This window comes from Plectropomus leopardus, chromosome 22 (assembly GCF_026936395.1).
Source record: "Plectropomus leopardus strain MGB_pleo_1.0 chromosome 22, ASM2693639v1, whole genome shotgun sequence".
Classification (NCBI taxonomy): domain Eukaryota; kingdom Metazoa; phylum Chordata; class Actinopteri; order Perciformes; family Serranidae; genus Plectropomus; species Plectropomus leopardus.
In genome coordinates this window covers 870,866-898,177 of record NC_142197.1, presented here as the reverse complement: position 1 = coordinate 898,177, position 27,312 = coordinate 870,866, and the positions used below count along the sequence as shown (strand labels likewise).

Genomic DNA, 27,312 nt, shown 5'->3' with positions numbered 1-27,312 from the left:
CAATAGTATAGTATGTCGAAAAAAAGTCAAATTTTGACCCCTCCTAAAAATGGCTAAAAATGACATAGAATAGCTCGTAGAGTCGCGTAATAGTATACAAAGTGGGAATAAAGGCCAAAAAAGTGCAAAAAACCAAAAAAAATACCATGTCAGAAAAAATGGCCAACAAGGCAATAGTATAGTATGTAAAAAAAGCCACATTTTGACCACTCTTAAAAATGGCTAAAAATGAAATAGAATAGCTCGTAGATAGGCATTATAGTATACAAAGTGGGAATCAAGGCCAAAAAAGTGCAAAAACCAAAAAAATTTAGCATGTCGAAAAAATGGCCAACAAGGCAATAGTATAGTATGTCGAAAAAAGTCAAATTTTGACCCTCCTAAAATGGCTAAAAATGACATAGAATAGCTCAGAGAGTCGCGTAATAGTATACAAAGTGGGAATAAAGGCCAAAAAAGTGCAAAAAACAAAAAAAAATACCATGTCAGAAAAAATGGCCAACAAGGCAATAGTATAGTATGTCGAAAAAAGTCAAATTTTGACCCCTCTTAAAAATGGCTAAAAATGAAATAGAATAGCTCGTAGATAGGCATTATAGTATACAAAGTGGGAATCAAGGCCAAAAAAGTGCAAAAACCAAAAAATTTAGCACGTCGAAAAAAATGGCCAACAAGGCAATAGTATAGTATATCGAAAAAAAGTCAAATTTTGACCCCTCCTAAAAATGGCTAAAAATGACATAGAATAGCTCGTAGAGTCGCGTAATAGTATACAAAATGGGAATAAAGGCCAAAAAAGTGCAAAAAACAAAAAAAAATACCATGTCAGAAAAAATGGCCAACAAGGCAATAGTATAGTATGTCGAAAAAGTCAAATTTTGACCCTCTTAAAAATGGCTAAAATGAAATAGAATAGCTAAATGAATGGGCATTATAGTATACAAAGTGGGAATCAAGGCCAAAAAAGTGCAAAAACCAAAAAATTTAGCACGTCGAAAAAAATGGCCAACAAGGCAATAGTATAGTATGTCGAAAAAAAGTCAAATTTTGACCCCTCCTAAAAATGGCTAAAAATGACATAGAATAGCTCGTAGAGTCGCGTAATAGTATACAAAGTGGGAATAAAGGCCAAAAAAGTGCAAAAAACAAAAAAAAATACCATGTCAGAAAAAATGGCCAACAAGGCAATAGTATAGTATGTCGAAAAAAGTCAAATTTTGACCCCTCTTAAAAATGGCTAAAAATGAAATAGAATAGCTCGTAAAGAGACAAAATAGTATACAAAGTGGGAATCAAGGCCAAAAAAGTGCAAAAACCAAAAAATTTAGCACGTCGAAAAAAATGGCCAACAAGGCAATAGTATAGTATGTCGAAAAAAGTCAAATTTTGACCCCTCCTAAAAATGGCTGAAACTGACATAGAATACCTCGTAGAGTCGCGTAATAGTATACAAAGTGGGAATAAAGGCCAAAAAAGTGCAAAAAACGAAAAAAAATACCATGTCAGAAAAAATGGCCAACAAGGCAATAGTATAGTATGTCAAAAAAGTCAAATTTTGACCCCTCTTAAAAATGGCTAAAAATGAAATAGAATAGCTCGTAGATAGGCATTATAGTATACAAAGTGGGAATCAAGGCCAAAAAAGTGCAAAAACCAAAAAAATTTAGCATGTCGAAAAAAATGGCCAACAAGGCAATAGTATAGTATGTCGAAAAAAAGTCAAATTTTGACCCCTCCTAAAAATGGCTAAAAATGACATAGAATAGCTCGTAGAGTCGCGTAATAGTATACAAAGTGGGAATAAAGGCCAAAAAAGTGCAAAAAACAAAAAAAAATACCATGTCAGAAAAAATGGCCAACAAAGGCAATAGTATAGTATGTCAAAAAAGTCAAATTTTGACCCCTCTTAAAAATGGCTAAAAATGAAATAGAATAGCTCGTAGATAGGCATTATAGTATACAAAGTGGGAATCAAGGCCAAAAAAGTGCAAAAACCAAAAAATTTAGCACGTCGAAAAAAATGGCCAACAAGGCAATAGTATAGTATGTCGAAAAAAGTCAAATTTTGACCCCTCCTAAAAATGGCTAAAAATGACATAGAATAGCTCGTAGAGTCGCGTAATAGTATACAAAGTGGGAATAAAGGCCAAAAAAGTGCAAAAAACAAAAAAAAATACCATGTCAGAAAAAATGGCCAACAAGGCAATAGTATAGTATGTCGAAAAAAGTCAAATTTTGACCCCTCTTAAAAATGGCTAAAAATGAAATAGAATAGCTCGTAGATAGGCATTATAGTATACAAAGTGGGAATCAAGGCCAAAAAAGTGCAAAAACCAAAAAAATTTAGCATGTCGAAAAAATGGCCAACAAGGCAATAGTATAGTATGTCGAAAAAAAGTCAAATTTTGACCCCTCCTAAAAATGGCTAAAAATGACATAGAATAGCTCAGAGAGAAATCGTTAATAGTATACAAAGTGGGAATAAAGGCCAAAAAAGTGCAAAAAACAAAAAAAAATACCATGTCAGAAAAAATGGCCAACAAGGCAATAGTATAGTATGTCGAAAAAAGTCAAATTTTGACCCCTCTTAAAAATGGCTAAAAATGAAATAGAATAGCTCGTAGATAGGCATTATAGTATACAAAGTGGGAATCAAGGCCAAAAAAGTGCAAAAACCAAAAAATTTAGCACGTCGAAAAAAATGGCCAACAAGGCAATAGTATAGTATGTCGAAAAAAGTCAAATTTTGACCCCACCGAAAAATGGAGAAAAAGGACATAGAATACCTCGTAGAGACATGTTATAGTATACAAAATGGGAATACAGGCCAAAAAAGTGCAAAAAACAAAAAAAAATACCATGTCAGAAAAAATGGCCAACAAGGCAATAGTATAGTATGTCGAAAAAAGTCAAATTTTGACCCCTCTTAAAAATGGCTAAAATGAAATAGAATAGCTCAGAGAGGCATTATAGTATACAAAGTGGGAATCAAGGCCAAAAAGTGCAAAAACCAAAAAAATACCATGTCAGAAAAAATGGCCAACAAGGCAATAGTATAGTATGTCGAAAAAGTCAAATTTTGACCCCTCCTAAAATGGCTAAAAATGAAATAGAATAGCTCAGAGACATGTTATAGTATACAAAGTGGGAATAAAGGCCAAAAAGTGCAAAAACCAAAAAAATTTAGCATGTCAAAAAAAAATGGCCAACAAGGCAATAGTATAGTATGTCGAAAAAAAGTCAAATTTTGACCCCTCCTAAAAATGGCTAAAAATGACATAGAATAGCTCGTAGAGTCGCATAATAGTATACAAAGTGGGAATAAAGGCCAAAAAAGTGCAAAAAACAAAAAAAAATACCATGTCAGAAAAAATGGCCAACAAGGCAATAGTATAGTATGTCGAAAAAAGTCAAATTTTGACCCCTCTTAAAAATGGCTAAAAATGAAATAGAATAGCTCGTAGATAGGCATTATAGTATACAAAGTGGGAATAAAGGCCAAAAAAGTGCAAAAACCAAAAAATTTAACATGTCAAAAAAATGGCCAACAAGGCAATAGTATAGTATGTCGAAAAAGTCAAATTTTGACCCTCCTAAAAATGGCTAAAAATGACATAGAATAGCTCGTAGAGTCGCATAATAGTATACAAAGTGGGAATAAAGGCCAAAAAAGTGCAAAAAACAAAAAAATACCATGTCAGAAAAATGGCCAACAAGGCAATAGTATAGTATGTCGAAAAAAGTCAAATTTTGACCCCTCTAAAAATGGCTAAAAATGAAATAGAATAGCTCAGAGATAGGCATTATAGTATACAAAGTGGGAATCAAGGCCAAAAAAGTGCAAAAACCAAAAAATTTAGCACGTCGAAAAAAATGGCCAACAAGGCAATAGTATAGTATGTCGAAAAAAAGTCAAATTTTGACCCCTCCTAAAAATGGCTAAAAATGACATAGAATAGCTCGTAGAGTCGCGTAATAGTATACAAAGTGGGAATAAAGGCCAAAAAGTGCAAAAAACAAAAAAAATACCATGTCAGAAAAAATGGCCAACAAGGCAATAGTATAGTATGTCGAAAAAAGTCAAATTTTGACCCCTCTTAAAATGGCTAAAAATGAAATAGAACAGCTCGTAGATAGGCATTATAGTATACAAAGTGGGAATCAAGGCCAAAAAAGTGCAAAAACCAAAAAATTTAGCATGTCAAAAAAATGGCCAACAAGGCAATAGTATAGTATGTCGAAAAAGTCAAATTTTGACCCCTCCTAAAAATGGCTAAAAATGACATAGAATAGCTCGTAGAGTCGCGTAATAGTATACAAAGTGGGAATAAAGGCCAAAAAGTGCAAAAACAAAAAAATACCATGTCAGAAAAAATGGCCAACAAGGCAATAGTATAGTATGTCGAAAAAAGTCAAATTTTGACCCCTCTTAAAAATGGCTAAAAATGAAATAGAATAGCTCGTAGATAGGCATTATAGTATACAAAGTGGGAATCAAGGCCAAAAAAGTGCAAAAACCAAAAAATTTAGCACGTCGAAAAAAATGGCCAACAAGGCAATAGTATAGTATGTCGAAAAAAAGTCAAATTTTGACCCTCCTAAAATGGCTAAAAATGACATAGAATAGCTCAGAGAGACATGTTATAGTATACAAAATGGGAATAAAGGCCAAAAAAGTGCAAAAAACAAAAAAAAATACCATGTCAGAAAAAATGGCCAACAAGGCAATAGTATAGTATGTCGAAAAAAGTCAAATTTTGACCCCTCTTAAAAATGGCTAAAAATGACATAGAATAACTCGTAGATAGGCATAATAGTATACAAAGTGGGAATCAAGGCCAAAAAGTGCAAAAACCAAAAATTTAGCACGTCAAAAAAAATGGCCAACAAGGCAATAGTATAGTATGTCGAAAAAAGTCAAATTTTGACCCTCCTAAAATGGCTAAAATGACATAGAATAGCTCAGAGAGTCGCGTAATAGTATACAAAGGGGGAATACAGGCCAAAAAGATACAAAAAACAAAAAAAAATACCATGTCAGAAAAAATGGCCAACAAGGCAATAGTATAGTATGTCGAAAAAAGTCAAATTTTGACCCCTCTTAAAAATGGCTAAAAATGAAATAGAATAGCTCGTAGATAGGCATTATAGTATACAAAGTGGGAATCAAGGCCAAAAAGTGCAAAACCAAAAAATTTAGCATGTCAAAAAAAATGGCCAACAAGGCAATAGTATAGTATGTCGAAAAAAGTCAAATTTTGACCCCTCCTAAAAATGGCTAAAAATGACATAGAATAGCTCGTAGAGTCGCGTAATAGTATACAAAGTGGGAATAAAGGCCAAAAAAGTGCAAAAAACAAAAAAAAATACCATGTCAGAAAAAATGGCCAACAAGGCAATAGTATAGTATGTCAAAAAAGTCAAATTTTGACCCCTCTTAAAATGGCTAAAAATGAAATAGAATAGCTCAGAGAATAGGCATTATAGTATACAAACTGGGAATAAAGGCCATAAAAGTGCAAAAACCAATTAATTTAGCATGTCAAAAAAATGGCCAAGAAGGCAATAGTATAGTATGTCGAAAAAAAGTCAAATTTTGACCCCTCTTAAAAATGGCTGAAAATGACATAGAATAGCTCAGATGAGTCGGCGTAATAGTATACAAAAGTGGGAATAAAGGCCAAAAAAGTGCAAAAACAAAAAAAATACCATGTCAGAAAAATGGCCAACAAGGCAATAGTATAGTATGTCGAAAAAGTCAAATTTTGACCCTCCTAAAATGGCTAAAATGAAATAGAATAGCTCAGAGATAGGCATTATAGTATACAAAGTGGGAATCAAGGCCAAAAAAGTGCAAAAACCAAAAATTTAGCATGTCGAAAAAAATGGCCAACAAGGCAATAGTATAGTATGTCGAAAAAAGTCAAATTTTGACCCTCCTAAAATGGCTAAAATGACATAGAATAGCTCAGAGAAATCGCGTAATAGTATACAAATGGGAATACAGGCCAAAAAAGTGCAAAAAACAAAAAAAAATACCATGTCAGAAAAAATGGCCAACAAGGCAATAGTATAGTATGTCGAAAAAAGTCAAATTTTGACCCCTCCTAAAAATGGCTAAAAATGACATAGAATAGCTCAGAGAATAGGCATTAAATAGTATACAAAGTGGGAATCAAGGCCAAAAAAGTGCAAAAACCAAAAAATTTAGCACGTCGAAAAAAATGGCCAACAAGGCAATAGTATAGTATGTCGAAAAAAAGTCAAATTTTGACCCCTCCTAAAAATGGCTAAAAATGACGTTGAATACCTCGTAGAGACGCATTAAATGATACAAAGTGGGAATCAAGGCCAAAAAAGTGCAAAAACCAAAAAAATTTAGCATGTCGAAAAAAATGGCCAACAAGGCAATAGTATAGTATGTCGAAAAAAAGTCAAATTTTGACCCCTCTAAAAATGGCTAAAAATGACATAGAATAGCTCAGAGAATAGGCATTATAGTATACAAAGTGGGAATAAAGGTCAAAAAAGTGCAAAAACCAAAAAAATTAGTACGTCGAAAAAAATGGCCAACAAGGCAATAGTATCGTATGTCGAAAAAAAGTCAAATTTTGACCCCTCTTAAAAATGGCTAAAAATGACATAGAATAACTCAGAGAATCGCATTATAGTATACAAAGTGGGAATAAAGGACAAAAAAGTACAAAAACCAAAAAACGTAGCATGTCAAAAAAAAATGGCCAACAAGGCAATAGTATAGTATGTCGAAAAAAAGTCAAATTTTGACCCCTCCTAAAAATGGCTAAAAATGACATAGAATAGCTCGTAGAGTCGCGTAATAGTATACAAAGTGGGAATAAAGGCCAAAAAGTGCAAAAACAAAAAAATACCATGTCAGAAAAAATGGCCAACAAGGCAATAGTATCGTATGTCGAAAAAAAGTCAAATTTTGACCCCTCTTAAAAATGGCTAAAAATGACATAGAATAGCTCGTAGAGTCGCGTAATAGTATACAAAGTGGGAATAAAGGCCAAAAAAGTGCAAAAAACAAAAAAAAATACCATGTCAGAAAAAATGGCCAACAAGGCAATAGTATAGTATGTCGAAAAAAGTCAAATTTTGACCCCTCCTAAAAATGGCTAAAAATGACATAGAATAGCTCGTAGAGTCGCGTAATAGTATACAAAATGGGAATACAGGCCAAAAAAGTGCAAAAAACAAAAAAAAATACCATGTCAGAAAAAATGGCCAACAAGGCAATAGTATAGTATGTCGAAAAAAGTCAAATTTTGACCCCTCTTAAAAATGGCTAAAAATGACATAGAATAGCTCGTAGATAGGCATTATAGTATACAAAGTGGGAATCAAGGCCAAAAAAGTGCAAAAACCAAAAAATTTAGCACGTCGAAAAAAATGGCCAACAAGGCAATAGTATAGTATGTCGAAAAAAAGTCAAATTTTGACCCCTCCTAAAAATGGCTGAAACTGACAGAATAGCTCGTAGAGACGTGTTATATAATACAAAGTGGGAATAAAGGCCAAAAAAGTGCAAAAACCAAAAAAATTTAGCATGTCAAAAAAAAATGGCCAACAAGGCAATAGTATAGTATGTCGAAAAAAAGTCAAATTTTGACCCCTCCTAAAAATGGCTAAAAATGACGTTGAATACCTCGTAGAGACGCATTAAATGATACAAAGTGGGAATCAAGGCCAAAAAAGTGCAAAAACCAAAAAAATTTAGCATGTCGAAAAAAATGGCCAACAAGGCAATAGTATAGTATGTCGAAAAAAAGTCAAATTTTGACCCCTCCTAAAAATGGCTAAAAATGACATAGAATAGCTCGTAGAGTCGCGTAATAGTATACAAAATGGGAATAAAGGTCAAAAAAGTGCAAAAAACAAAAAAAAATTAGTACGTCGAAAAAAATGGCCAACAAGGCAATAGTATCGTATGTCGAAAAAAAGTCAAATTTTGACCCCTCCTAAAAATGGCTGAAAATGACATAGAATAACTCGTAGTCATAGTCTTTATGAAGTTATAATATGACGAAATCGTCATCCGTCGTAAAAAGTGATATATAATCATGACATCATTGTTCAAGTGCGTGCTGTTGTCACCTGAAATGTTCGATCGGTGAGCTCCGTGTGGTCAGCTGAGATGTCTCCAAGCCTGTGATTGGACGATTTGAATCTGAACAGAAGAGCGGAGACAGAGATTATTATTCTGCCGTTCACGAGCGTCTGGTCTTCTTCTGTCCTTCTGCAGGTTTTGACTCCAGTATCGGGAAGGTGGTGAGTTACGAGTCCGCCACCACACAGTGGATCTGCGGGAAACCAATCTTAGACAACAACGCCGTCAACCTGTTCTCCTCCGTCCTCATCGCGCTCATCCTGCCCGGGCTGGCGTGGGGAATGTGGCCACGATAGACGGACGGACGCGTCGGAGGCGGACGACCTGAGACTCACCTATGAAAGACATTTGAGGCGTTATTGATCACATCAAAGGTTAACACACTTATCAGCAGATTTTCTGAGAAAAATAAATACTCACCAACTCACCAATGTACTCAATGTTGTCCCGCAGACGACTGCACGTGGAAATGTCTTAACCCTTTGAGCCCCGAGCAAATTGGTGTGATAAAATTTATCAAACCAATGTTTGTGAAATGTTTAAAACGTGGGGAGAAGCAACATGACAATGAATGTCCCACACACTGCAAGAAATTAGTTCAAGGTGATTTAGGAAAAGGCCGAAAATGATTCTTCATATAAAAGGGTGAAAAAAATCATAATCATTCAAATTATATTATTAAATATATTGATATAGTCATATTAAAATGATGTTGCAGAAATAAATGCATACATGTGTATTTTTTCAATTTTCAGCACATTTTCTGGGTAATTTTTCTTGAGTGTTTTTACTTCTTTTCGTTTATTTTCAAATATTTTATTTTTTGCATATTTCTTACATATTTTGTGTTGCATCATGTTAAATTGCTCAGTGCTTTTTACTCTTGCATTTGCAAAAAATGAAACCAGTTTGCTCAGGTTTTATAGGGTTAATAGAGCAGATATTCGCAGATGGATAAGCATTGAGTGATATTTATTAGGACTGCTGAGCCAAAAAAATCCTAATCAAATCCTCAAATTATTAAAATTAAATTCTTACATTTTTTATAAATGTTTGGGTTATTAGCAAATCTCACTCTGAAAATGAAATGCTTTTGTCACCTTTGATGAATAATAAAGTTTTCTAAATCAAAATCTCACATTCCCAGTGTTAACATTTACACCTAAAGTTACAAAATAAATTTCAGAAAGCGATGAGCCCGCAGACATCGTGCCTAAAATTCGTTTAACTTTGACTGACCGACAGCTGAACGCTTTCTTGCAAGAGGTGAACTGGTATGTTGGGACGCCCTCTAGTGGACAAAACATTTAACGGCCGCAGGCACAATAAAAAGGCTAAATTTGAGCATTAAAATTCAGAATAAAATAAAAATTGAATAACAGAGCACTCTAATATTTACATCGGTTTTGTGAGGAACGTTTCCGGTTTTGGCTCCAAGAGATATATTCATTTATGGAAAATAATTTTAATCAGTAGATAAATTGACATTTATTTACAAACAATCATCTGTTTCCTGCTGACCGTCGTGTTAATAAAGAGCTCAAAGTTTGGAGCTAAAGGTCGGTTTTATGTGTACCAGTCTGACCTGAAGTGACCTGTAGTGACCTGCAGTGACCTGCAGTGACCTGCAGTGACCTGGCCTGCTGACGGCGTGTGCGGTGGGGAACAGAGGGGACGGACAGCGTCGAGTTTCCAGAGGTATTACCGTTTTTATTTCAGAGTGTCTGAGAGAGAAAAGGCACTAAACCAAACCGGGAGAGAGACACTGAGAGATGCAGAGGAGTCAGGCTTTAAACCAACAATTATAAAGTCCTCTAACACACACACACACACACACACACACACCTGATGATTAAATACAGCTGGAAACATCAGGAGCTGTAAAAGGAAAAATTCCCCCAAATAAATAAATGTGTTTTTGTCAGTTTTTGGACGCCCCCCACCCCCCACCCTCAGTATTTATCAGCAGAAATTAAATTAAAGTTAAAACGAGTTGAAAGTAAATGTAGTTTTCGGATTTTCCTTTAACTCTCCTGAAGCTTCAGCTTCTGAAAATACCCGACGACAAAATAAAGACATGATAAATAACACGGTCCTGTTCACAGAGACTCTCACTCAGAAAAGACTCGCGCTCTCTGAGCTCCTCGCATTATTGACAGCGTGCGATTCGACGCGCACAGCGAGGACACGCCTCCACGGCGCCACACGTTTAAAGTGAAGGCAAAGGATTAGAAATAAATTAAATTACTTCAATGAGTTCACAGAAAAACTGCAGCTGAAATAATAATTATCCCATCTCCTTCTGACAATAATAATAATAATTATTATAATAATTATTATTATTTTTTGATTATCTTTGCATCAAACTGTACCTCCTTCCATTTCTCAGAGTGCCTTCATCATTTCTCACAACATAAATTAAATATCAGCTTATACGCGGCTTCCTTCAGTAAACAATAATCCAGATTTGGGTCGTCAGTTTAAAGGTTTCAGATTCGGCTCAGATTTAATAACTGAAACAGAAACTGAAAAGTTTTAGCAGAGCAGCCAACAGAGCCAGAGATTATCTGAGATTTATGGAATAATTACAATAGTTCAAGGAAATTATTCAGAAATTTAAAAGAAAAAAGTTGTTCAAAAATGTCGTTTGAAAGGATTGAAAAAATCAGTAGTTTGAAAAAGATTCCCAGAAATTCAGAAGGTGAAAGATGTGGGCATCATTTTGACGGGAAAAACTGTTTTTTCAGGAAAAAAAAAAATCAATATTGGGGGTTAATTAAAAAAAATAATTCAGAGGAAAATGTGGTCATCATTTTGAAGGGAATTTTTTTTAATCTAAGTCAATATTTTACAAGAAAAATATTACTATCTTGAAAATTAAGTCATCAGTTTATATTTCTGAAGACCTTTCTATTTGTTTTCTCGAAAATGTTGAACTTTTTAACGGCGCTGCTAAAACTCTTCATTCAGGGATCAATAATTGATTGTTTGGTCATCAGCTATACTCGTCAATATTCTACCAAATATTTAAGATTCATCGGAGCAACAGAGCCAAACGTGAGCAGAGATTTAAGGAATCGTTTCAATATTTGACAGAAAAAAATGAACGTTTTGATAAAAATACGATTCAAGAAATGTCGTCATTCAAAACTGTCGTCATCATTTTTAAGGAGGAAAAAGTACTTGGATGTAAATTCAATATTTTTTAAGAAAAAAGTCTTTGGGAAAAATTTTTTAAGGAAACATATTTTTTTTAAAGAGTTAAATTTACAAGAAAAAGTTTTAATTTTGAGGAAAAAAAGTCATATTGAAACACTTCGGAGTAAAAGGTCATAATCTGAAAAAAACTCCCTATTTAAACAGATTTGTGGTAGAAATGTGTCATTTTATAAGAAAAAAATCATAATATTTGAAAATGAATCCATCTTTACATATTTATATTCATACTAACCCTAACCCCTAACCCTAACCCTAACCCTAACCTTAACCCATACTAACCCTAACCCATACTAACCCTAACCCTAACCCACAATCAACTCTGGCTGATTATGTCAATTTTATTCTTTTTTTTTTTTTTTTTTTCAAAATTTAATCGTTTTATAACTAGTGTCTCAAAAATGTTCAGATTTTAATTTCTGCTTTTTTTCCTCAAAAAACATTTTTTGACCTATTTTATATATTTTTTATTGTATAGTTTTTCCTCATTTTCTGACTTTATTCTCAGTAAAATACAACTTATTTTCTCATATTTTAACTAACTTCTCTAAATCTCAGAGCGGCTCTGCTCCGCCGTCATCATCATGAGTTTTTATTTGTGTTTAAGGATTCTGAATTATTTCAGCTCTGTTGATCCGATTTAATGACTTCAGGTGGCAAAACAATATCAAAGGTCAAAGGTCAAAGCTCCTCAGAAACATTTCTGCCGTTAACGTCTCTTCATGTCACTTTTCTTCAGTTTCATCTTTAATGTTTTGTTTTATGAGTGTTTCCTGTTTCAGCAAATTTCAACGTAAACGACAACAGAACAGTGACGTCCCAGTCGCTCAGCTCTCCGCTGTCACACACACACACACACACACACACACACACACACACACACACACTCACACACAGGTGGGGAGGGGGCAGGGGAGGGCGGGGCTTCAGGGCAGAGTCTGCTGTGATTGGAGGCGGGGCTGTCCGGCGGTCACAGCTGATCTTTGTAGTAGCCGAGTTTGGCGACGGACATTTCTCTGCGGAGCTGCATCACCTCCCAGAACATCTGCTCCGCTGCACACACACACACACACACACACACACACACACACGTCACATGATGATGTCATATATATATATATATATGTATGTATGTATATATATGTAGCCTGTGTGCGCGCGTGTGTGTGTGTGTGTGTGTGTGTGTGTGTGTGTGTGTCTTACCGTCCTGCTGTTTGACGAGTCCTTGGTGGATGTAGCGAATGTAGGTGAAGAAGTTGCACACTGCTGTGATCTGAGAGAAACACACACACACGTTTGATGTCAGTTAACGGTACTTCCTGTTAACACTAACGCGATGTTTATTACAGCTTTTTTTCCTTTAATATTATTTGGTGTTTGTTAAAGGAAAACTATCTGCATTTTCACTTAATTTCTTTTTTGTGATTTTTAAAGAAAGAAAATGTTGGTGATGTTTTAAATTACTGCTGCAGCTTCACATTAAAAGTGTTTATCTGGTGAAACAAGATAAACACTTTTATTGAGCTTTTATTGTGAAACAGCTGCAGAGATGTAATTCTAACTGAGGTTTCCAAAATAAAAAATCTTCCTCACAACATACAGCATTTTTTATCCGTGGTTAAATAAAGATGTGATATCTGCAGAGGCTGGTGGGTTTTTTGTGTGTTTTTTTTTTTTAATGTGGGTCATTTTTTCTTAATTTCAAATTCATTTATTCTGATATATTATATCTATATTTTACGACGGAGGATTAGGGCCACATTAAGGAAAAAAAAAATAATTATTTACGAGATTAAAGTCATTAGTTACGAGAAAAAAGTCATTATTAACGAGAAAAAACTCATTATTAACGAGAAAAAAGTCATTATTTATGAGAATAAAGTCATAATATTCAAACCTGCTGCTTTTGGAGACACTTGTTAACATGAGGGCTACGGAGGATTTGGTTGAGTTGTATTTTAGGATAGGTTTCACAAACAAGGAGATACTTAATCTTTTGGCACATCAGCATCACATTATCATAAGTATCAGGACTTTAAAAAGAATATGCAAGAAATTGCATCTTTTCCGGCGAAAGAACCAGTCGGACTTAGAGGATGTTGCTGCTTTTCTGGAGGGAGAAACGGCTGCAGGGTTATGGTTGGATGCATCTACGGGCTATTCAGAGGGTTTCACTGTGTCTCAAGAAACAAATCAAGTGTCTCCAAAAGCAGCAGGTTTGAATATTATGACTTTATTCTCATAAATAACGACATTTTTCTCGTTAATAATGAGTTTGATCTCGTAAATAATTAAAAAAATTTCCCTTAATGTGGCCCTAATCCTCCGTCGTAATATTTTAACTTTTTGGCAATTTTAAAAGAAAAAAATGTTGGCCTTTTTTCCCTAAAAGACTTAGTGATTTTTTTTTCTTTAACATTTTTTGGGTGACTGTTAAGGAAAACATGGCTGTGTGTGTGTGAGTGTGAGTGTGTGTGTGTAGGAGTGTGTGTGAGTGTGTGTGTGTGTGTGTGTGTGTGTAGGAGTGTGTGTGAGTGTGTGTGTGTGTGTGTGTGTGTGTGTGTGTGTGTGTGTGTGTGTGTGTGTGTGTGTGTGTGTGTGTGTGTGTGTGTGTGTGTGTGGGTGTGTGTGTGTGTGTGTGTGAGTGTGTGTGTGTGTGTGTGTGTGTGTGTGTGTGTGTGTGTGTGTGTGTGTGTGTGTGTGTGTGTGTGTGTGTGTGTGTGTGTGTAGGAGTGTGTGTGTGTGTGTGTGTGTGAGAGAGTGTGTGTGTGTGTGTGTGTGTGTGTGTGTGTGTGTGTGTGTGAGTGCGTGTGTGTGTGTGTGTGTGTATGTGTGTGTGTGTGTGTGTGTGTGTGTGTGTGTGTGTGTGTGTGTGTGTGTGTGTGTGTGTGTGTGTGTGTGTGTGTGTGTGTGTGTGTGTGTGTGTGTGTGTGTGTGTGTGTGTGTGTGTGTGTGTGTGTAGGAGTGTGTGTGTGTGTGTAGGAGTGTGTACTCACTCTGTATCTACAGTACGGAGACACGTAGTAATAGTTGGACGAATCTCCAAACTTGATTCTGTGCTTACAGGTTTTGGTCTGACCGCTCAGGGCACATTTTCTGTCAGAGACATAAACAGAGACACAAGGGACAGACAAAAGGACAGACAGGAAGTTATTCGCGTGTTTGCGTTTGACCGTGAAAAAAACGACTGAAAGAAGACTGAGTCTACGGCTGGAGGAAGCGAGGAGCGGAGGTCAGGAGAGAGGGACGACTGTTAGACATTTATCAGGACCAGTTTGATAAACCTGGAGGACAGGAAGACAGCAGGACAGAGGACAGAGGATAGGAGCCAGGCGGCAGACTGAGGACAGAAGAAAGGATGCTGATGAGACAGAGTCAGACTTACGTGACGAGCTCCGGCCTTCGCCCGCTGGAGGAGGAAGTCGAGGGAAGATGGAGAGATGACGATGAAAGAGTGAAAGGTCGATGAAGAGGAGAGAGAGTGTGTGTGTGTGTGTGTGTGTGTGTGTGTGTGTGTGTCTGTGTGTCTGTGTGTGTGTGTGTGTGTGTGTGTGTGTGTGTCTGTGTGTGTGTGTCTGTGTCTGTGTGTGTGTGTCTGTGTGTGTGTGTGTGTGTGTGTGTGTGTGTGTGTGTGTGTGTCTGTGTGTGTCTGTGTGTGTGTGTGTGTGTGTGTGTGTGTGTGTGTGTGTGTGTGTGTCTGTGTGTCTGTGTGTGTGTGTGTGTGTGTGTGTGTGTGTGTGTGTGGTCTCACTTTGGTCCTCCACACTCCACCGCCGACGCTTTGACCACCGGCAGCGGCTGGAAGCCCACCGGCTCCACGCTGAGCGTGTTCTGCTCCACAGCTTCCAGGATCGCCGACCCCAGCTGAGAACCACAGGACAGGGACAGGACAGGGACAGGGACAGGACAGGGACAGGACAGGGACAGGACAGGGACAGGGACAGGGACAGGACAGGACAGGACAGGACAGGGACAGGACAGGGACAGGGACAGGACAGGACAGGACAGGGACAGGACAGGGACAGGACAGGGACAGGACAGGGACAGGGACAGGACAGGGACAGGACAGGGACAGGGACAGGACAGGGACAGGACAGGGACAGGGACAGGGACAGGACAGGGACAGGACAGGACAGGGACAGGACAGGGACAGGACAGGACAGGGACAGGGACAGGGACAGGGACAGGACAGGACAGGGACAGGACAGGACAGGACAGGGACAGGACAGGGACAGGGACAGGGACAGGGACAGGACAGGGACAGGACAGGACATGACAGGGACATGACAGGGACAGGGACAGGGACAGGGACAGGGACAGGACAGGGACAGGGAGAGGACAGGAAAGGACAGGGACAGGACAGGACAGGGAAAGGGAAAGGGACAGGGACAGGGACATGACAGGGACAGGGACAGGGACATGACAGGGACATGACAGGGACATGACAGGGACAGGGACAGGGACAGGGACAGGGACAGGGACAGGGACATGACAGGGACAGGGACAGGGACATGACAGGGACATGACAGGGACATGACAGGGACAGGGCAGGGACAGGGACAGGGACAGGGACAGGGACATGACAGGGACATGACAGGGACAGGGACAGGGACAGGGACAGGGACATGACAGGGACAGGGACAGGGACAGGGACAGGTGTCAGACATGTTTTTAACAAGTATTTTCCAGGAGATTAAGACGAATTCTAAAGACCAAACATTCTCTGAAATGACGGTCGATGCTCCTCATCGGCTCTTTTTCATCCCCATGTTACAGCTTTTTAAATATAGAAATAAATGTAAAACATGTATATGTGTGTGTGTGTATATATATATATATATATATATATATAATGAATTGAGAACTGAATTTTTCAATATAATTTAGGGACTGTTCGTTATTGATAGGGGTGATACAAAAAGGGGGAGGCATGTCAAATAATTTTAAAACTCTGGGGAGGAACACAACTTTAAACAGCTGAATTTTGGATTTATTTTACTGTCAACTTTCGACTTTTTTTTTTTTTTTTTTTTTTTAAATTGGGCCATTTCTTTTTCTTCAGTTTTAAAAACTTTTTGGTAATTTATTTTTCTTTTTAAGATAAAGATAATTATTTGTTTTTCTTTCAAATCTTTTGGAAATTATTAATGACAGAAATTATGTAGATTTTTTTCTTCTTCAAAGATTATTGTCTTTTTTCAAATTTTGGTGATTTGTTTTTTCTTTAAAAAAAATGTGGTGATTTTTTTCCCTTTAAAATCTTTGTGATTATTTTTTTTTTATATTCAGTGATCTTTAAAGAAAACATGTAACGTATGTTTTCTTTAACTCAGAAACTTTTTATTGGACTTTCAAATTCTGACAGTCCTTGAACACATCATGTGTTGTTGTACAGGTTTGAAAAACAAAATTCCAGGAGTTTTCCAAAACTTTTCCAGGCTTGGAAAATTTGACATGACTTTTCCAGAACTTTCAGGGTATATTTAGTTTTTCAATACTTTTCCAGGCCTGGAAGATGCTATGTGCAAATTCCATGAGTTTTCCAGGTTTTCAATGACCGTACAGGCCCTGTGGGAGGGGACGGAGGGGTGTGTGTACCTCGCTCTTGCTGAAGGTGAGACAGGGATAGATGTCCTCTCGGTAAACTCTCTCCAGGAAGCAGCAGCTGCGGTCGAGCGTCGGCTCCTCCTTCCAGGCCTTGAAGTCACTGAACAGCTGACTGTCCACCTGCGTGTCCAACAGCACACGTTACCATCAAACAGCAGAGCGGGACATTAACCTGTCGGCGTCCGGAGAGCCGTCCCACCTCTCTGCACTCCCGGACGATGGGCTGTGTGGCGGACGGGTCGGGCTGCGTCCCCAGGATGGCGGAGGAGGTGCTCTTGTTCCTGCTGTGGCCCTTCCTGAAGGGGGTCTTCACGCCTCCTCCTGCAGGGGGGAGCTCGCCCAGCGGGGACGTGGGCGAGGACAGGACCAGCGTCTTCAGGGCCTGGACCTCCGCCTGGAGGACGTCAATCTGAAGAGGAGGAGAAAAATGTTTTAGATAATCAGCTGCTGCTTCACATTAAAAGTGTCTGAAACAACAGTCTGGCTTTTATTGTGAAGGAGCCACAGAGACGCTTTTCTAACTGCTGTTAGAAAGGGTTAAATAAAAACGTGATATCGTCAGAGGCTGGTGTTTTTTCTATATCTCAGCTCCTGAAAATGTTTCAGTTCTTTTTGGAGGATTGTGGGATCTTTAAGTGTGATTATTTTAACGCCGGGCCTGTGAACGGGACTAAAACCTCACAAACTGAGCTCAAGCTTTATATTCATTTCTCACCATGTAAAACTTCTTTGGGGACTGTTGGTTATTTATGAGAGGGCCGGGGAGTGCTGCAGAAATGGGGAGGTATGACACGATTTTTTCTGCACTGGAGGCTGATCTATGTTTCATTTTGGCGGTGGGGGAGCGACGTGCACCTCTAACTGGCTGCGTTTTAAATGGATTTTTCTGCCAAGTTTTAAAGAAAACATGGTCTGTGGGTCTGGTAAGCTTTTTAAATTTAATTTAATTAGGGGCATTTTTCTTAATTTATTTATTTTGGCAGTATTTAAAGAAAAGAAATCTTAAAAGAAATTTATTTTTTCTGTTAAAAAAAGGTTTTTTTTTTGTCTAAAGAAATACTTTAATACTTTTATGTAATTAAGTACATTTATAGAAGTACAAAATCTGAGGTACTTTTACATTACTGGAGTACTCATGCCACTTTCCACTTCTACTCCACAACACTTAAGTGGGAAATATTGTGCTTTTTACTCCACTTCTATAAGATAACCGATTTACAAATTAGGATTTTGGTGCACAAACCGAAAATCTGAAAAAATAAAAGTGCAGCTGAAACGTGTTTGTGTTGTTTGCGTCGTCACCTTCCCGAGAGCTTCTTTCAGCTGCTTCTCAGCGTTCGCCTGTTTGATGTTTGCCTCTCTCACCATCTTATGGGCCTCCTGGGAACCACACACACACACACACACACACACACACACACACACACACACACACACACACACAGGATATGAATATTGGGAATATTTGGTTTTTATTGTGATGGTGGAGCAGCATCTCTAAAAGCTGACTGCGTGTTAAAGGAGCAGAAAACACACACACAGAGGAGAGACCCGGCACCTTCAGAGAGGAAAAAGAGGAGCAGGAGGAGGAGGAGGAGGAGGAGCAGGAGGAGCAGGAGGAGCAGGAGGAGCAGGAGGAGCGGGGGGCTTTTGACTTAAAATACACAGAAAATACGACCTTTTCATCTTGTTTGTGCCTCACCTGAGCCAAAACTAAGAACCAAGTCCCTCCTCGGTGCTTTATGTTTTTAAAAATTGCCATTTTCAGACTGAAGAAACATCATGTGTAGAATCAGACGTAGTTTTAACATTTAAAACGACCTCAAAACGCCTCCGTTTCACATCTCTGCTGCCAAAAAACACAGCAGCAAATCCTGCAGGAATCACTCTCATGTCGTCTGTCTGAACAGGAAAACAACAAGCAGGAAGCAGAGGAGACGGACAGAGGGACAGAGGGACAGAGGGAGGAGAGGTGGACCGACCTGGAAGAGACTGGCGGTGAGCTCCTCCAGCTCCTGGCCGAGCTGGTCTCTGACTTTAGACAACCTCTCACACTCCTCATCCTTCAACAGCAGCTCCTTACACACACACACACACACACACACACACACACACACACACACACGGAAAACAACACAACAGGAAAAACAACAAACCGCCAAATAAAAACACATGAAGAAAAATCAAAACATGGCAACAAACAAACAAACAGAGATGAGGAAAATCAAAATTAGTGAAACATGTTGAAACACGACGACTCGTTTCATCTTCAAAATAAAAACAAAAATACAGAAATAAAGTAAATAAAGTCACATGATGTTAATGTGACACAGCGAAGTCACACACACACACATACTGTTCAACTGCACACACACACTCACGTTCAGTTTAAAATCAGTAAAGACTGGAGCCTGTGTGTGTGTGTGTGCGTGCGTGCGTGCGTGCATGTGTGTGTGTGTGAGTGTGTGTGTGTGCATGTGTGTGTGAGTGTGTGTGTGTGTGTGTGTGTGTGTGTGTGTGTGTGTGTGTGTGTGTGTGTGTGTGTGTGTGTGTGTGTGTGTGTGTGTGTGTGTGTGTGTGTGTGTGTGTGTGTGTGTGTGTGTGTGTGTGAGTGTGTGTGTGTGTGTGTGTGTGTGTGTGTGTGTGTGAGTGTGTGTGTGTGTGTGTGTGTGTGTGTGTGTGTGTGTGTGTGTGTGTGTGTGTGTGTGTGTGTGTGTGTGTGTGTGTGTGTGTGTGTGTTACCCTCTGGGCCTTGGCCAGCTCCTCCTTCAGCCTCTCGTATCCTTTCTCTCGGACCTCCATCACTGACGGGCTGCGCAGCCGCGACAGGTTGTCGCTCAGGGCGCCGCACTCTTCGCCGTCCTCTCCGGACAGGAAGCTTCCGTCAGCTGACTCCGCCTCCTGGCCCGGCACACTGCATTACCATGGAAACAACCTTGGGTCAGTTATTCATAAAAGCTGATGTGACAAAAAAACAGACAAACAGAAAAACTTTTGCTCTCCTCACAGTCATCAGTCATTTTCTGTAACCGCTTGTCCTCTTAAGGGTTGCGGGGGGGGGTGCAGGGGGCTGCAAACCTGAGCTGCAGGTCTTTGGACTGGACAGAAGGGCCCCCCATGGACCAAACCCTGTTCCAACCGGGTTTGGAAGCAGGAACCCTCTCACTGTGAGGCAACAGTGCTAACCACAACGCCACTGTGCCGCTTTAGCAATAGTATTTATTTTTTACATACATTTTTATTTATTTTCATTATAAAATAAGGCCTTTGTACACAGGAGTGTGAGACAAATGAACATGAAAATACAAAATACTCAGCAGTGAATATTTCACTATTTATGTCTTCATTTTTGAGACGTATAATTCAGGTTCTGTCGTACAATCATGTCAAAAGAAATTAAAAAACATATACTGACAAACAAATGAGTGCATGAAAAAACACCCTCAGTGTGTATTTGCCTTAAATCTCTTCTTCTCTCATCGCTTTAAAATCAAGCTCTAAAAAATATTATACATTAATATGATTTTCTGCTTTCATTTAGTTTATTTTTTTAACCAACATCAGTCCTGATCATCAATATCAAATATTCATTAATTTTCTGAATTTTAACCTTAAAAATGCCAGGTTTTTGTCACGATGCCACTGTGTTTTTAGATTTAAAAACATAAATGAAGTTGAGTGTCCTCCTCCTCAGTGTGTGAGTGTAGCTGCTGACAGTCTGGGATATGTCAGTGTGTGAGTGTAGCTGCTGACAGTCTGGGATATGTCAGTGTGTGAGTGTAGCTGCTGACAGTCTGGGATATGTCAGTGTGTGAGTGTAGCTGCTGACAGTCTGGGATATGTCAGTGTGTGAGTGTAGCTGCTGACAGTCTGGGATATGTCAGTGATCAGCAGCTACATTGACTGTGACAGGTCACCTAGTGGAAATAGCATGTATTTCCTCCATATGCCAAATATGGTCAAAATGACCTCATCAGGTGGAAAATAGTCAAAATGACAAATTCAGAGTCAAAAGCCCAGAATGACACCCAGAAATAATACAAGTCCTGTTTTTCTGCTCTGATGGCTGTGGGATCAAAAATGTCAGTTTGAATGGGTTTCAATGGAGCATTTTTTCACCTGAACAGTCTGAATGTAACTATTTAGTTTCCACAGTGTATTTTAGACTTATTGTAGGAGCTGAGCTGCAAATTCACTGATTACACTCAGATACACAATCTGGACTACATTTAGGACACATGCATCAACACACACACAGTTATCACAACAGGAAGAAGAAAAGCAAATAATGTGATGTCGGAGTATTTCCGTTACCTTCCATTGTGGCTGTGCCGCGGCGTGGAGTACACCGGCTGTGTGGGGAGCTGGTCGGCCCGCAGGGAGGTGGGGCGGCCTGCAGGTGGCGCTCCCAGAGAGTGTGTGCGGTACAGAGAGGTGGGCGGGGTGCTGTGACGGGCGGGGGTGCGCTGCTCCGCCTGGTTCTGCAGGATGACACAGGGAACCAAAAACATAAACAAATGAACCACTGAAAGTTTTCAGAAGTGATTCACGGGAAAGATGACGTCTCAGGGTGCTACAGTGAGGGTTTTTTTATTTATTCTTAATGTTTTTATACACATTTTTAAGAAAACATGATCATGCTTTGTGACTGAAAACCAGAAATGTGTTTAAAAAGTTTCATTTCTTCATATGAAGGTAAATGAGGTCATCCTGAAGGTCTGCAGAGGAACACACCGATCTGTCTTTACAATCCTTCAACATCCTAAAAATGCGCTGAAAACGGATCTCCGCTCTCTACCTGCATGTGATGATGTCATGAGGCGGATCTAAAGACGTACCTGGAGGTCAGGTGTGGTGGGCGAGGCCAAGTTCACCTCATGGAAGCCCTCCAGAGTTTCTGCATTACTGCTGCTGCTGCTGCAGGCCATAGCAGCTGCTCTCAGACATCATACACTCTGCAGGGATATCTCACACACACACACACACACACACACACACAGAGTTAGTGCAAAACATTTATTTAATGTACGCTAATTTAAAATGTTGAGTGAGTCACAGACGGCTGGAAGCAGCTTCAGACTGCACACAGAGAATCAGCCTCTGACTCATTTGAATCACTTTTTGAACAGTTTTTAATTTCTTTAATTAAATTTTTGTTTTTTTGTTTTGACGCAGCAGTGAAGCTTCAGCGAGCTCTGTGAGCACACGGAGCTAAAATCTACGTGTATCTTTGTGAATCGATAATCTGGAGTTACAGTAGGGTGTGTGTGTGTGTGTGTGTGTGTGTGTGTTGATTGTACCATGGTGCTGCTGTGGGCGGAGACAGTGTCGGAGGGTCGACGGAGGCTCAGTCAGTCAGTCTGCAGGTGAACGAGGGACTCGGCAAACAGGTAAAAACTGTCCTTAATCTGAAAGAGAAAAATGTTCAGAATCGTTGGTGTTTTCTGTCCAGCAGAGCTGCAGTGTACAATCCAGTTTTCCATATGTTTACAGTTTACTATTTCGGGAAAGCTCTGATGATTATCGCGACACTTTGGCACATCTACAGCCCGCACTCAGAGCCAACTTCTGCTTTCACTTCAGCTGCTTTACATGTTAGAAAAGCATCAGCAGAGTTTCTGTGACGGCCGGCTGAACTTGCAGGGTCAAACTACACACACACACACACACACACACACACACACACACACACACACACACACACAGAAACTGACAGCTCCTCTTCAAAGCATCAAGTCTGTTTTCATACCAGAGATCCTCCATCATCATCATCATCATCATCATCATCATCATCATCATCATCATCATCCTGTCCTTCACTTTGTTTCTCGCTGTCCTACCTTTTGTTTTGCCGACCTCAGCGCAGTGTTTTACCTGCACACCGGCTCCACCTGCTCAGCCTGGTGTGTGTGTGTGTGTGTGTGTGTGTGTGTGTGTGTGTTAAGTGGGTGTGTCTCCCTCCTAGTATGTACACAAAAGCTAAAATTCAGCAACTTGCAGCAGAGGACAAGTAAAGCCAGTGTGAGTCATGAAAACTTACGTCAGTCAGTTAATTTTAGTCTCCGCTGGAGATCGACGAGTTTCTGTGTGTTTATGTCGTTACGTCAAAGTAGCACCTTCTTCTTCTACTACTATTCTCACTCTTCGTGCTTGTTTGAGATAATTAAGCTGTCTCAATGAACGCTGAGTGCTGTCTTTGTTTTGGTCTGAGTTTCGTTGTTGTGTGAAAATGCAGCTGACAGCTCCAGACTGACGGTGCATTCAAGGACAATCTGACATCTGAGACTTTGTGAGTCTGCAGCTGAGCAGCCACTTATTTGATAAAAAAAACTACATATAAAATGATAAAAATCTAAAAAATAAAACATTAAAAATTTTAATTAAAAATATATGCATTTTTTTATAAAAGGAGACAACAGTACTTCACACATTCAAGACTGGACTCATGCAACGATGAAAATAGCTAAACTTGAAAAACTATCTATTTGTTTGTTGTTGATTTGTTTTGGTTTTTGTAGGTGCCGTTGTTGGTATTTCTGCTTTTGTTATTTGCTTGATATGTTTTTTATTTTGTTTTTTGTTTGTTTCTGGTTAGTTAGCTTGCTGGCTCTTTGAAAGAGCTTTACATGCTGCATAAGGAGCTAACTGCTAACTGTAGTGCTGTCTGATTTTCAACTGTACTTGTAAATAACAATAAAACTTAAAAAAACAAACAAAACAAAAACAAAAATAAACACTCATCTGGGGTTTCACCGCAATTAAAACATCTGCTGGCACGTATAGTTTTTTAATTTTTGGAGCGGGATCGTTCATTAGGAGTGCTGCTGGAATATATAATGTGTTATCACCACACTGTCGGAGCGCAGAGCCTACTCTGGGCACAGACGGAGCAGCAGAATGGTAATGCAGTTAAAGTCAAACTCAATCGTTCATTGTTTTTTAAATTGATTTGATTGTTGTTTTTAACTTGTTTTAATTGTCTTGTTTTGTAATTCTTTTTTACTGTAACCTGCCTGGTGCTTCAATTTCCTTTGGGTTTAATAAAGTTAATTTAATCTAATTTAAATCTCTAATAGTCTGAATTCCCCTCTAAATCAACTTTATCAACAAAAAAGCAACAAACACACAAACAAAACGCTCCGATGGCTGAGTGTGTTACACCCAGCAGTGTGGTGTCATAAATACAGAGACACACACTCAAACACACACATGCTGAGGATGTGTTACACGTGATGATGGACAGTGAGAAGACACACACACACACACACACACACACACACACACACACACACCTGTCAGTCTAACCCAGGTGAGACCCCACCCGCCTCAAACCAACCAATCGCTCCTCTCCCCCCCTCTGCCCGTCTCCATGGAGACCGGTCCCGGAGAGCCCGTAGTAACCCGACACGCTGAGGGATGCTGGTGGAGGGTCCAGTTACTGCGGCCGCCTGATTATCGCTCATCCTGAGTGTTCAAAGAGTTTCAACGCAGCCTGACGTCACCCCATATATCCCAGAAAAAAGATGGACTAAAGAAATATTAATATAATGACTCATTAAAGCACATAAACTGCTGCACCTCACAGAAATGATCATCTGTTAGCGGGTCTCTGGGTTTGACTTATTTTCTTTAAAATTCACAAAGATTTAATAAATAAATAAATAAACAATAATAAATAAATAAACATAAATAATGAAAAAATACATATTCAAAATAAAAACTAAGCACAAAAGGCTATTTTTTTAAATTGTCCCCATTTTTCAAGGGGGAAAACACCTAATTTTTTTTTAATCACCAAAATTTAAAAATAAAACATCACCCAAAAAATCTGCAAAATCTTTTCTTTAAAATGGGCTTAATATTAAAAGAAAAATCAAATTGCCAAATTCTCTTTAAAAATCACCAAAAGCTTTTTTTTAACTGCCAGAAAATTTTATGAAAAACAAAGAGTTGCCAAAATTGTTTCTTTAAAAAAAAAATCTCCAATATTTTTAAAGAACAAAAATATGCAAAATATTTTTCTTGTAAATATCGCAATTAAAAAATCACAAAAATTTTAAAAAATAATAGCATTTGCTTCTTTAAAAATCATTACATATCAAAGAAGAACGTTAAATAAACAAAGTAAATGCACATTTGTTTCATTAAAAGCCATTTAAAGTCACTTGCCCTCCTCTCATGCCAAAATAAAATCCCCCGTGTTTGCACCGCCCCCTCCGCTCTCACAGATACCGAACAGTCCCTAAATGTAAACTTTGGTGACCTGAAGCTTTGCGGCAGAAACACTGAGCGACTTTAAACCGACAGCAGCCTCTCTGCACCTGTCTGCACGCGCTCACAGCCGGTGTACCGGCGGCTGACCGTAAAAACGTGACGCTGTTTTGTGACTCTGAACTCATGAAACATGAAGCGTCTCTGTTAGCCGAGCTAATGCTAACGGAGCTTTAGCATCAGATTAGCTAACGCTGTTAGCATCATCCAGAGGCGAGATGTTGCTGTTAGCTGTAGCATTACGGTCATTTCACGCTCAAACGACAACACTGATTTTATTTATCGAAGAAAGCGACAAAAACGAAACATTATCGCCCTCACAAATGTTAAAATATATTCGTTTTCTCACAGCGAGGGATTACTGCTGAGAGGGGACACCCTGCTTCCATTATCGCCCACCGCCACGACGAGCTAATTACACCGATATAACTCCAAACGTCGGGGTGCATCGTGAATAAATCACATTCTAATAACGATAACAGAGCCTTTGCGCTGTAGTTCAGGTAGTTTGGTGGTTTGGTTGACAGAAAAGTGGAGGAACAAGCGCGACAGACGGCTCAGTGTCCGATAATAGGCGCATCCCACGTAATGCTGCATCTGCGCGAGGCTAAACAAGCTAGCTAGTCCTTTAGCTAGTGACTAATTTGAATTTAACGATACTAACGACGCCGTTAACGGTGATAACACGTCAGCTGCGGACTCACCGGAGCTCCGTGAGGACAGCGGCCGGTCCGGCGGTGTCTGTCTCCCCGGTACCGAACAGGATGAACCAAACAAACGGACGGAGCGGAGCTGTTGACGCAGACCGCGGGTTACCGAGCTGCCGGGAGGGGCGTTCAGGGACAACTGGGAAACCAGAGAGCCGGACCCGGAGAGTTTTTATTAATGTTTTTGGGATTTGGCCGCAAAAAAAAAAGGTCGCCATTTAAAAAAACAAAACAAAAAAAAACCTCCCCAAACCTGCAGACGTGCTGGTTTGAAAAACACTTTTTCTTCATTTAAAAAAATGGTAATTTATTTTTTATTTATTATTTCTTTGCAATGTTTTTCTTTCTTTTAACATTTTGGGCAATCTTTTTTTATTTTGATATTTGTGATTATTTTGTGAACATTTTGGCAATTTTATTTTATTTTTTTAAAAATTGGCATTTTTTTTCCCTTAAAACTTTTTGGCATTTTTCCTTCAAAACAGTTTTTTTTCTTGAAAATCCTCAAAAAATATTATATTTTTCTCTACAAATTGGGTTAGGATAAGATAAGATAAGATTGTTTTTTATTTAATTTTTTGGGCGATTTTCTGTGCATGCCAGCAAATTTTTGGCTTTTTTTTCTTTATAACTTTTTGGCACTTTTTCTTTCTTTGACAATTTTTGGTGATTTTTTTTTTTTTTAAAGTGGGAGATTTTTTTCCCCGTACATTTTTTCTTTTTTTCTTTTTCATTAATACATTTTTGGCAATTTTTTTACTTTGGGAACTGCTGGTGGGGGTCTGCACCCTCAGTTTGGGGACCAGTGTGTTCGACAGTTAAATGTCCTGAACATAAATATAATAATAATTGAGATTTTAAAGGCAAAAGTAAGTCAGTTCAGCAACATCTTGTTTTTCTCTTATTAACTGTATTTTTCATAGGCTTAGTTATATATTTTGTTTGACATTGAAGCATAACTCACATTTTTCATTGCATACTTCGGATTTTTTAATATTATTTTTTGCCCATTTACAGCAAAGAGCAACTGTGACATGTTTCAGTTTTCCTTTGCAGCTCAATAACATATTTCTCATTTCTGAAAATTGCCTGTAAGTGGGCTTAAATACTGTATCTACGGTATATACTGCAGTATATACTGCAGCATATACTGCAGAATATACTGCAGTATTGACCAGTGTGTACTCAGTATGAAGTAATGCGGCTGCAGCCAGCAGGCGGCGCTCAAAACAAACAAGTCACGAGTGAGAAGTCAACTGTTCTTATTCACTGAATAAAAAACTTCCTCTGATGTCTCAACACTGTGTGAACTTTGTTAGTCTCGTTATGTGATCGTAACTTTATCTTAATTAACTAATGAAAAGATACGTAAACTTTCTG

At 38.7% G+C, this 27,312-nt stretch overlaps 2 protein-coding genes across 5 annotated transcripts in view; one reads left to right on the top strand and one right to left on the bottom strand.

Moving 5' to 3' along the window:
* tmem19 (transmembrane protein 19) overlaps positions 1 to 9,264 on the top strand; it is a 61,057-nt gene extending 51,793 nt beyond the window's left edge. The window contains exon 8 of the mRNA XM_088072394.1: positions 8,267 to 9,264. Coding sequence (XP_087928520.1) covers positions 8,267 to 8,427 — 161 coding nt within the window. The 3' untranslated portion in view covers positions 8,428 to 9,264. The remainder of the gene's footprint in view (positions 1 to 8,266) is intronic.
* A 2,985-nt stretch (positions 9,265 to 12,249) lies between these two features.
* On the bottom strand, positions 12,250 to 26,086 carry rab3ip (RAB3A interacting protein (rabin3)). Of its 4 annotated transcripts, none has more exons than XM_088072390.1 (14): positions 25,930 to 26,086; positions 22,255 to 22,362; positions 21,793 to 21,921; positions 21,269 to 21,435; positions 19,697 to 19,868; positions 18,937 to 19,032; positions 18,257 to 18,334; positions 17,154 to 17,363; positions 16,946 to 17,074; positions 15,099 to 15,211; positions 14,733 to 14,756; positions 14,344 to 14,443; positions 12,551 to 12,620; positions 12,250 to 12,400 (listed from the first exon to the last, which is right to left on the bottom strand). In XM_088072390.1, exons 3-14 carry the CDS (start codon positions 21,880 to 21,882, stop codon positions 12,318 to 12,320), a joined length of 1,332 nt encoding a protein of 443 aa, XP_087928516.1. In that variant the 5' UTR covers positions 21,883 to 21,921; positions 22,255 to 22,362; positions 25,930 to 26,086; the 3' UTR covers positions 12,250 to 12,317. The 4 variants fall into 4 exon arrangements, with proteins under 4 accessions (XP_087928516.1, XP_087928517.1, XP_087928518.1 ...); XM_088072391.1 differs by having other exon boundaries at positions 21,793 to 21,909; XM_088072392.1 differs by lacking the exon at positions 14,733 to 14,756.
* Between the last annotated feature and the right edge of the window lie 1,226 nt (positions 26,087 to 27,312).